The sequence below is a fragment of the Ursus arctos genome, unplaced genomic scaffold, assembly GCF_023065955.2.
Source record: "Ursus arctos isolate Adak ecotype North America unplaced genomic scaffold, UrsArc2.0 scaffold_2, whole genome shotgun sequence".
Lineage (NCBI taxonomy): Eukaryota > Metazoa > Chordata > Mammalia > Carnivora > Ursidae > Ursus > Ursus arctos.
This window is the reverse complement of record NW_026622874.1, coordinates 51,283,398-51,295,451: the sequence shown is the minus strand read 5'-3', so window position 1 is coordinate 51,295,451 and position 12,054 is coordinate 51,283,398. Positions and strand designations below refer to the sequence as shown.

Genomic DNA, 12,054 nt, shown 5'->3' with positions numbered 1-12,054 from the left:
ATGCTGTGATTTGATGTATTTTTAATTATTAGCATCTAACCTTTCAACTGCAAGACATTGTATTTCTCTCTTTCCCCTAACCCTAATTCTACCCTATGTTTTATTTACCCTTTTGACCCCTTTGCTAGAGCACTAATGATTCCTTGTACATTCAAGTTAAAAGCCCTTGAATAGGATTGTTTGGCAAGACTAAAGTTGATATCAACAGCTGGTCAGTTTATTCAGAAATATATGCAATCATTGAAGATTTTGTATAGCTATCATCCATGAAGCAATCTGCATAACCGTTTGAATTGGCTATTCAGGTATCACAGCACACAAATAAAATTTCATAACTTCACAATTATAATGTAATTGAGGGGTCATCTAGTCACAACTCATGGAACAAATTTTTTTGGTTGAATGTTTTATTATTTTATTTTTTATTTTTATTTTTTTAAAGATTTTATTTATTTGAGAGAGAGAGGTGGAATGTGAGTGGGAGGGGGAGTGGGGAGAGGGAGATGCAGGCTCCCCTCTGAGCAGGGAGCCCATCACGGGGCTCGATCCCAGGACCCTGGGATCATGACCTGAGCCAAAGGCAAATGCTTAACAGATGTATCGTCTCTGGCTGCTTTCCTATTACAATAGCAGAGTTGAGCAGTTGTGACCTGAACCACTTGGACCACAAAATCAAATCACTTGGCTTGCAGATAAACAATATTTATTCTCTGCCTGTTTACAGAAAAAAGTTTGTTGATCCCTGATGTAGAGAGTTGTTAGGTTTTCTGATTAATTAGCTTAGAATATTATTGTCAAATTTTTATGTTCTGTATTGGGGAAGTACAGCTGAATATTACCAACTATGGTACCAACACTAATAAAGGTAATATTTAAAGAAGCATTTTGTATTAGCAACTTAAATTGAATTATATCCAAATGTTACACATTTTTGGTATATCTAGCTTTGAATATTTCTACCTTTTGTATTCATTTCTGTTTATTTCCAAATATGGTTATAGCAAATTTAACTAGTATATAAAGGAACAGCATAGTCTCAAAAAAAGTTATGAAGGCATGGCAGTCAGAGCCGCTTAAATATATGGGACAAAAAATTATATATACCTACGAATACCCTGATAGATATCATAGTACAAAACATAATATGTAGGTTCATGAAGAAAGTAGTGAAGTAGGGAATTAACTTGAGAAAGACTGCTGAAATGTAGTTATTATGAAATACAAGGTTATACAATTAAAATAATAATGGTGATAATTTCTTGCAGGTGCATCAGACAAAAATCAGTTTCTTCATCAATGGTTTGGAGGAAGATAATACAGCATTTGATGCAAGAACTCTAAGTGGTTCAATTATAGATTTTGCTTCTGGTACTACACAAATAGGACAGAGTTTAAATGGTAAGATTCTGACTTCAGAAAATTATTTATTTTATCCAATTACAATATCCCTAAAGAAAGTGTCAAAATAATATTTAAAAATATCTAGGTTTATTTGTTTCCTAGGGCTGCTGCCACAAATTAGCAGAACTAGGTGGAGGCTTAATAAAGCACAAATTTGTCCTCTTCCAATAGTTCTGGAGCCTAGAAATCTGAAATCAAGGGTTTGCTGTGTTGTTTTTTCTGGAGGTTCCAATCAGTTCTGTGCCTCTCTGGCAGCTTCTGGAAGTCCATAGTGCTCCTTGGCTTGTAGCTGGCTGCACAGACCCAGTCTTTGCCTCCATGTTCACATGACCTTCTCCTCTGTGTCCTCTTCCCTTCTCCTCTTCTAAGAGGACTCCTGTTTAATTTAGCACTCCCCCCTCCCCCATCTAATATGCTTTCCTTTCCAGATCCTTCATTACATATGCAAAGACCTATTTCCAAATAAGGTCACAGTCTCAGGTTCCAGGTGGACATACATTTTGGAGGTCACTGTTCAGCCCATTATACTAGAGAAACTTTAAATTTAAACTGTAGTCTATTAAGATCAGTTTTGAAATAAGAACAATACATGTTAAACTATATTTTCTCTATTTTTTTTGGTTTGAATTTTAAAGTAGGATTTAGAGTATTAGAGACTAAGAAATAATATGCAACAATAATAAGCTGGATTTATAGTGTTCATATCTTCCCACCATAAGAAGAGACCATATAGGTTTAACAGATATTATATACTACATCCTGAATAAAAACAGAAATTGAATTTAGAATTATCTTGAAATAATTAGCACAATTGTCTATAAATTGCCTACACTTTAAAAATGGAATTATATTATTAAATGATAAATACTCATTATAAGAAAATTCACACAATACAGAACTCTATTTTACATTTTTCTACCTTCATAGATATGGTTAACTTTTTTATACCCTTCCAGAATTTTAGTACATATCGCTGGAGATATGGTTATAAATATAATTTTCCAAAAATGAAATTATAATACATATGCTTTCTCTGAGCCCTCTAAAAATAAATACTTCCCCTCCAAATGTTATGGACAACATTCCATGTTAATATGCCTTCTCATTTAAAATGGCTGCATTGTGCACAATTGTATAGCTGTAACAAGAACTTTAAAATAAGCTCCTGTTAATGAGCATTTAGATTATTCCTAATATTTCAATATTATTAGCAGTTATTTGCTAGAAATCACTATATATGTCTATATTTCTATACCTCTGTTTCTGTATCTGTCTAGTGCATGCATCCACACATATATATCTACGTATGCATTTGAGCACTTGTCTGCACAGTTCCTCAAGACCTTAAACTTTCGTGTCAGTCTGCCTGAACTCAAATCCCATCTCTCCATTCAGCAGCCATGTGACTTGGAACAACTTTTCAATGACTAAAATGTAGTAACCCCAAATTTATTTATGTATTTTTTTAAGTTTTTATTTTAATTCCATTTTGTTAACATGCAGTGTTGTATTAGTTTCAGGTATATAATTAGTGATTCAGCCTTTTCATGCATCACCCTGTGCTCATCACAAGTGTCCTCTTTGATCCCCATCACCTGTTTTACTCACCGCCCCACCCCACCTCTGGTAATCATCAGTTTGTTCTCTATAATTAAGAGTCTGTTCGCTGATTTGCCTCTCTTTCTTTCTCTTATTTTTTTTTTACCTTTGCTTGTTTGTTTTGTTTCCTAAATTCCACATATGAGTGAAATCATGTGGTATTTGTCTTTCTCTGACCGACATATTTCGCTTAGCATTATACTCTCAAGTTCTACCCATAATATTGCAAATGGCAAGATTTCACTCTTTATGGCTGAATAGTATTCCATTATGTTGCATGTGTGTGTGTGTGTGTGTGTGTGTGTGTGTGTGTGTGTGTGGTCTTACCTCTTCTTTATCCATTCATTAATCAATGGATACTTTGCTTCCATATCTTGGCTATTGTAAATAATGCTACTATACACATGGGGTACATGTATCCTTTTGAATTAGAGTTCTTGTATTCTTTTAGTTACCCAAATTTAAAGTGATGATGATGACTTACAGTTCCATTGTGAAGATCAAATGAGGCTATGCATGAAAAGCATTACTGTTTTTCCAGAATCTGGCACACTGCAGTTGCTGAAAACTATATTTGATCAACAGAAGTTCCTAATTGTAATGAAGTCCAATTTACTAATTTTGTTTTATACTTGGTATTTTTTATGTCCTGTTTAGGAAATCTTTGCAAACCCTGATCTCATGGAGATATTCTTTCTGCATCTTAGTTAGAAATGCCATTATTTTACCTCTCAAATTTAGGTCTGTTTTCTATCTGAATTTATTTTTGCGTGTGGCATAAGGTGAGAAACAAACTGAGGGCTTCAAAGGGGAGGAGGGTGGGGGAATGGGATAGACTGGTGATGGGTAGTAAGGAGGGCACGTATTGCATGGTGCACTGGGTGTTATACGCACCTAATGGATCATCGAACTTTACATCAGAAACCAGGGATGTACTGTATGGTGACTAACATAATATAATAAAAAAACATTAAAAAAAAGATTCATTTTTTATTTCTTGCCTGAATATTTAATTGACCCAGAACCATTTTCATTGAATAGATAATTTCTTCACTACCGTGTAGTGAATGGTAACTTTCACAAATCATACACCTGTATATGTGAAGACGGGTTTGTTCCCGACCTCTCTATTTTGTTCCAATGATTTGCTTGCCCATACTTGAGTCAAAATATTTAGTTTTCATAACTGTAGTTTTATAAAAGTCTTAAAATCTAAAAGTATTTAATTTTCACACTCTTTCCTGTCAATATTGTCTTGGCTATTGTATGAATTTCAGAAGTGGTTTTACAACTTTCACAAAAATTCTACTGGGATTTGAATCATTCACTCAATTTTGGAAAAATGGGCATCTATATGATATCAGATCTTCGAATCCATGAATATAATGTATTTCTTAATTTCTTCCAGCAATGTTGTTGATTTTTTGTCCAGAAGTCTCACTCATTTGTAAGACTTAGTTCTATGTATATGTTGGGTTTTTTTTCATGCGATTATACTGAGTATTGTTTTTGAACTTCATTTTCTGTTATATAAAAATACCATCAATTTTTATACTGACCTTAATTGAGGCCAATGACTGCTAAATTTTAATTCTAATAGTTATATAATCCTGTCAGTTGTATATAGTAGACACTCATTTTTTTCAAATACTTTCAATAAATGCATAAATGGTCATGGCTTTGGAGTTGTTATATAGATATTTCTAGGAGTTACTAATTTTGAAGTAATGCAAAATTTCAATTTGCATTCCCCTATGGCCTGAGTTGTCTAGACATAATCTAGTTTATAGAAAAAAAGGTGTGTATTTTTTATATTCAAAATACATTCTAAAACTATGTGGTTAAATTTCCTAGCGCTGGTGTCAAAAGCATATTTAAATCCAATCCCGTTGTGTGCCTTTGATGAAAATATGTGTCCTTTGTAAATCTCAGGTTTCTAATCTATGAAATGATGTTGTAATAAATAGTTCACAGGACTATAACAGGAATTATATGAAATCGTGTGTGAGTAGAATATGTTTGTCATATAGTAAATGTTTGGTGAGTGGCAACTATCAACCTCTTTGAACACCCATTTTCTTAAAAGTAGGGATAACGATATCTTTCTATAGAATTGTTGAGAGATCAGAAGACAAAATGCCTAGACAAAGCTATTTTAATGTGTATATGTTCTTCGATCAAGCTAAACTTATGTGAAGAAGTAATTGAAGGAAACTATATATTTAGAAACTGGGTTTCAGTAATTAGTGTATTGGAGAATTTTATAAAGTACCCTGCATGCAGAATCTCTTAATAAAACATTAAATCTTGTGAGCCTTATTTCAATATTTAATCCCCATTAGTACTTCTAAAAGTGTTTTATTGCACCAAATGTTGCTCAAAGTATCTGAAAGTGCAATAAATTAGTCTGCTATGCACTGTGGGGTTGAAATGACTTGCTTCTAATCTTCTTCAGTACACGAAACGTTGAATGAATGCTTCAAAAGGACAGTGTGGACTGAATATGATATTTGTTTTTAAACTATAAAAATAAATTTAACTTCTGATTAGAAAACATATCAGTGGAAAAGGGTTTATTTCAAATGTTATTTAGTTTTTATTACAATTTTCTCCTTCAGATTTGGGCATCAGAGTGCTACAAGGGAAAGGGTATTTTAAAATAATTTTTGTCTTTATTCTATCAATTTATAGGTACAGTTGTACCTACTGTATCTTTTCTCTAATTAGAGATGGCATATAGACTGGCTCATTACTTCTGCCTAATGAGCCAGGCTCCATGCCACCTCTCTAATCAGAAAAGAGATAGGTACAGAATGTTCCCATGGACTTATTATAAATCATTTTCTTTCTCTCGCTTGCTCCTTTTTTTTTTTAATCAAAAAATTAAGTCACTGTCCTCCATACTTTTGTCCATATCCAAGATGGTTTCATTCAGGAGGGGTAATTGTGCAGGAGATTACGGCGAGCTGAATTAAGGGTGCTCTCATGCAGTGCCAGGCCGGCTGTCTCTGCTTTGGAACAGACAGCCTCAAACCCAGACATATCAAATGAAGGCCCATAGGAGATCAAGATGTCTTTCCTCTCTTTCTCTGGTTGGGCTTTAATTGTTTCCCTGTTTCTGTACCCAGGAAGCAACAACTTTTCACATGAATGTTGGCTTCCTACAGGGCTTTGTGAGTGGGGGTGGGAGGGCAGTGGGGGTGGCGGTTCTCATCTCTTAACTATCATAACTTTGTAGAAAAATATGTTGTCAATGACACTTTCTCTTGCTGCAGGCCTTATTTTTGCCTCCCCTAGGAAATTAATCAATGACCAGATAAATGTTTTTCACTGACCCCTGTATACATAGTAATACAATATGTATAAATATAATGTATATATGCTAATGAGATAATGTGATTTGGTTGGGCTGATTTTTTAATATACAAATAGAAACACCTTAGATCATCTCTATCAACCAGTATGTGTCAGTCACTGTGTTCCAGTGCAGGTTTATTTAAATGACTCCTGTTGGGCATAAAACCTTGAGGAGTTATGGCAGCAGACATGTGATTATAAGTCTCTAATTTCATTGTGGTATAAACTATAACAGCCCCCCAAATTTTGGGTTTAAAATTACAAAATTATATGAATCAAATCTTTTCAGGACTTCTTCTGAACTCATTTATGAACAGAGTTCTAATTTCTCTATGTTATGTATTTAAAGGTGTGAAGCACTTTCCGAGGAAAGTAATTGGACATTAAAGAATCAATAAAGATTTGTGGTTTATCTGAGAAAGTGAAAGCACAGGAAAGAAAAGAATAATCATCTAAAGCTAACTCCAACTTCCTTTCCCCTCCATGTTTTCTGCTGTGTGTTGTATCTTAATTCATCTGCTTGTTTTTCATTCTTTAGTTGAAACACTACTTTTAGCTTCCACTGGCATCCCACAAGTTAACATGTATAAGCTCAGCTAGGTATAGAGGACAGGAGAGGAAAACATTGAAACACCCGACATTTTCCTTGTGGTTGAGATTATGGCAAAATTTTTTGGAGAGAATTTTTTTTTGGAATTAGATTAAAAAAGAAATAGAAAAGTATAGAAATTGGTTAAGACAGGTTAATGGAATGGGAGAAGAGTATAGAAATAAGGCATATATAGGTAAAAATGAGCTTAATTAAAGATTGAGGTGGTGTTTCAGATTGTCCTAGAGAAGATATCTAACAATAAATCAGGAAGATTGGCTAACAATGTTACAAAAGTTAAAAGATAAGGTATGCCTTACAACCATACTTTAAAAAAAAACTGCAGATGAGTTAAAATTTAATTGTAAAGTATATAATCATGAAGTAGTAGAGGAAAATGAGAACAAATGTTTCTACAATCCTGGCATATTGAAGACTTTCATTAGCGTGATACGATGGCCAGAAACATTAAAGGAAAATATTAGAAACATCTGACTAACAAACTGAGAATTTAAAATTCAAACAATGCTTATCATTTTGTACTTAGTTTGGCAAGGAATAAAAAAGAGATAATATTAGTGTGGAAAGAGTTTGGGATAATCTGACAAACTATGAAAAGTAAGAATGTGAACACTATTTCATCTAAGAACTGTACTTCCAGGATATATCTCAAGAATATAAGCAGAGAAGAACTTAAATACATACTCAAAAGTCTCATTGTAGAATTAAAGTAGCAAATAATTGGAACCAATTAAAAAATTCAAAAGGGAGTTGATTAAACAAATTTCAGATTATACCTACTATGGAAAAAGTATGCACAACTAAGAGAAAGGAAATATGTCTATTTGTAGGGACATGGCTATAGGTTCATGATGTGTTATCACACAGAAGAGCAAGTGTGTAGTATAATATACTCTAAATTGAACTTGGGTTGACAAAACACAAATCTACACTGGACATTTAAGTTATTGTATCTACAAATTATTTTTGCTGTAATAATTAGTGCCTAAGAAGCAAGGCATGAGATTTAGAATCAGACAGATTTGGGTTTGAATCCCAGCTCTGCTTTTTATAAGCCAAGTGACTCTGGCAAAGAATTTCACTTCTCAATCCAAATTCCTGATTTGTCTTCCTAAATTTTCTAATTTGTCATGCGTATACATAGTTTTCAACGTACTTCTAAAACTTATGAATAATATGTACTTGGTTCATGTTAGGTACTTCATAAAATGTTGCTGTCATTAATGTTAATATTGTTTAGACATTAATATTATTGATTTTGTGAAACTTAAGTATTTTTGAATAATGGTCATTAACAATATTTAATTTTTTGGCTCAAAGTCAAACTTTTCCTGGGGTGAGAAGGGATAAAATGTCAAATTTAGAGTAATGTTGTGCTAGGTGTTTGAAAGTGCGGTATTTTGTATAGGTAAACTCTGTGAAATAATTTCTTTTTTTCTTTAAAAATTCGCCCTCTCTGATATGCTACATTGTTTCCTGCAAACCTTATATTCTACCTGCTATTATATCTCTTCACCCTGAAAAGCTTCCTTTTCCACTTTTTTATAATTTAGTCAGAGGGAAATAAACTCAACTTTTGTGAAAATGTCTTTAATTTGTCTCTGTTTTTGAAGGATATTTTTACTGGATATGGAATTGATAATTATTTATTTCAACACCTTAAAGAATTTTTATTTATTGCCTTCTAGCCTTCATTTTTTCTGGTGAGAAATCAGCCATGATTCCTATCAATGTTCCCTTGTATGTGGTATGTTGTTTTTCTCTTGCTACTTTTAAGATTTTCTCTTTGATGTTAACAGTTTGACTAAGTTGTGCCTATGCATAGTTTTTATTATGTTATCCTAGTTGAGGGTTGATCGGACTCTTAGATGTGTAAGGTGATGTTTTCATTACTTTTGAAAGTTCTTGATAATTACCTCTTTAAACGTTTCTTTCCTTTTTTTCCATTTTCTTTCTCCTTTTCCTCTTGGACTTTAATTAAATTTATTTTATAGCACTGGATATCATCCCACAGATTCAGAGGATTTTTGTTTGCTTATTTGTTTTTGTCATCCCTACTCTTTTGTCTTGGTGTTTCTCTTTGGCTACTTTTTTTTTTTTTGCCCTGTCTTGATGCACTAATCATTTTCTCTTTTTCATCTCAGTTGCTGTTAAGCCTATGTAGAAAATTCTTCATTTTTAATATCATACTTTTCATTTCCAGCATTCCCATTTGGCTACTATTTTTGTAGATTCTCTCTACACAAATTTCCCCAACTAGTCACACATATTGTCATTCTCCACTTCCACTGAATCTTTTAGTACTTTTGTCTTAGGTATTTTCAAAATCCTTATTTGATAATTCCAATGTCTGCACCATGTCTACGTCACTGCCTGTTGATGGTTTCCTCTCTTAACAATGGGCCACATTTTCTTCATGTGTCTGAAAATATTTTTGTTGTGTGATAGGCATTTTGTATATAGGACTGGAAAGACAGTGAGTAATATTTTCCTCAAGAGAAAAGAGCACTGCTGGCTCTGTCAGGCTTCTAGAGAGAGAGAGAGAGAATGTTGGGGGAAAATGAGTAGGAGAAGAACAGCATCAAACTGATTTGAAGTTGACCTGGATGTGGTCTTTATTACAGTTTCATTATTATGTCATTCACCACTGGTTTCAGATGTTTGAAGATAGAATCAGGATGGGTGCAGACTCACTGTGTGGTTGGGCTCTTTGGAATTCTAAACTGTAGATCCAGACTAGTATGGCTGACTCTCCCACCTCTCACTTTCTTTGAGGGAGACAAGCAGTCCTGGGCTCCCAACTCTTCTATGAAAGTCTTGTTACTTTGAAGACTTTAATTCATTTAGATTTTTTGTGTCCTCTACTTTCTAATGGGTTAAAAAATGATTTTAAAGGGGTGCCTGCGTGGCTCAGTCAGTTAAGCATCCGCCTTTTGCTCAGGTCGTGATCCCAGGGTCCTGGGATTGAGCTCCACATCGGGCTTCCCGTTCAGCTGGGAGTCTGCTTCTCTCTCTCTCTCTCTGCTCTCTCTCTGTCAAATAAATAAATAAAATCTTTTAAAAATGATTTTATAGCTTATCTAACATATTTTGATTGTTGGGTTGATAGCAAAGTGATGGTCCCTTGCAAATTTCTATCTTTTTTCCTTAAAATTTATTTATTTATTTATTTATTTATTTATTTATTTATTTGAGAGAGAGAGACACAGAGACAGAGACAAAGACAGAGATGGGGAGAGAGAGCAGGAGTGGGGAAGAGAGGGAGAAGCAGGCTTCTTGCTGAGCAGGAAGCCTGATATGCAGCTCCATCCCAGGACCCTGGGATCACGACCGAAGCAGAAGGCAAATGCTTAACTGTTTGAGCCACCCAGGTGCCCTACAAATTTCTATGTCTTAATCTGAAGTTGAAGTCCAGCCATTATTGTAACATCAAATGGAACTTTTCTAGTATTAATGGAGTGTTTCAAGGAATATGGAGATGTTGTTATTCTTCCACTAAATTTTTTTCTTGACTCCCACGTTCCACCAGATGCTTTTGTTTCTTTGCTCCTCTTTTTAAGGAAAACTCCCTCAAAGTTTTGTCAATGATTGCTGTCTTTAATTCTTCTTTTCCAGTTCTACTGTCTACAGTCAGGCTTTAGCTTACCACTATAAACTATACTTGTCAAATCTCTATTGACCTTCACACCATAAACTAATAGTTAATTTCATATCTTTATCCTACTCGACCCATCAACATCATTTAATCAGTTGAGATCACTCCTTCCTTGGTATACTTTCTTCATTTGGCATCTAAGACCGCATTATCTCCTGACTTGCCTCTGAATTTCTAGTTGCTACTTCTCAATTTGATTTCCTGCTTCCTCTCTGTCCACTTCTTAATACTGGTATCCCAGGCCTCACACCTTGGCTCTCTTCCCAAGTCTATATACATGCACTACCTTAAGTATCACCTGCAGATTCACAGTTCTAAACATCATCTAAATGGCTTGAGTTCTAAATTGAAATCTACCTCCCCTCCTTCCCCTAGCCTCCTTCCTAAGTTCCCGACTGCTACATCAGGCTATCTAAAATCCCCATTTGGATGCTTAATTTGTATCTCAAACTTATTTTTTCATGAACTGGACTTCTGATGTTTTAGACCTCTCACTTTGACAAGCACACTGTTTCTTCCATAATCCTCCCTATCTCTGGCAAGAGCAATTTCATTTTTCCACTAATTCAGAACAAAATATTTAAGTCATCCTTGCCAATTCTTCTCACATTTGATATGTGTCAGGAGAGTCCTGTTTATGTTACCTTCAAAATATATCCAGATTTTTATTCTTTCTCACCGCCTCCACTAGAATCATCCAAGTCCAGGGCATGGTTGCTGCTTTTGCTTGGATTGCTACAAAGTCTTTCAACGGCCTCTACCCTGGCCCTCCACTTTATTCCCAACACAGTAGTCAGAGTGGTTCTATTACACATGAATCAGATCATGTTACTCTCTGTTCAAAATGCCCTATTATTTTCCTACCTCACCAGAGTGAAAGCCACTATTTTTAAGGTGGCCTATAAGACCTACATGATCTGACTGCAGTTACTCCTCTGGTTTTCCTATTACTATCATTTCTTGTGATCACTTTGTCTCATCCAAACTGGCCTTGTTGCTGATTCTTGAATATGTGAAGCACGTTTCTGTCTTAGGGTCTTTGCAGTATTCACTATTCCTTTAGTCTGGAAGTCTTTACCTCCTGATACCCACGGGGCTGACTCTCTCTCTTATTTGGGTCTGCTCAAATATACCTTCTTTTTTTTTTTTTTTTTTTTAAAGATTTTATTTATTTATGTAACAGAGAGACAGCCAGCGAGAGAGGGAACACAGCAGGGGGAGTGGGAGAGGAAGAAGCAGGCTCACAGCGGAAGAGCCTGATGTGGGACTCGATCCCGGATCGCCAGGATCACGCCCTGAGCCGAAGGCAGACGCTTTAACGACTGCGCCACCCAGGCGCCCCTCAAATATACCTTCTTAATGAAATTTTCCCTACCACCTTGTTTAAAATTTCAAATACCAGTTCACCACCTTTGGTCCTCATTATGCTGCT

The 12,054-nt window shown here is 34.9% G+C and overlaps 1 protein-coding gene across 1 annotated transcript in view; it reads left to right on the top strand.

The window, feature by feature from the left end:
• Positions 1-12,054, top strand: part of USH2A (usherin) — a 676,313-nt gene that overhangs the window by 39,991 nt on the left and 624,268 nt on the right. Inside the window, exon 4 of the mRNA XM_026517347.4 lies at positions 1,266-1,398. Within this exon, the coding sequence (XP_026373132.2) occupies positions 1,266-1,398 (133 nt within the window). The remainder of the gene's footprint in view (positions 1-1,265; positions 1,399-12,054) is intronic.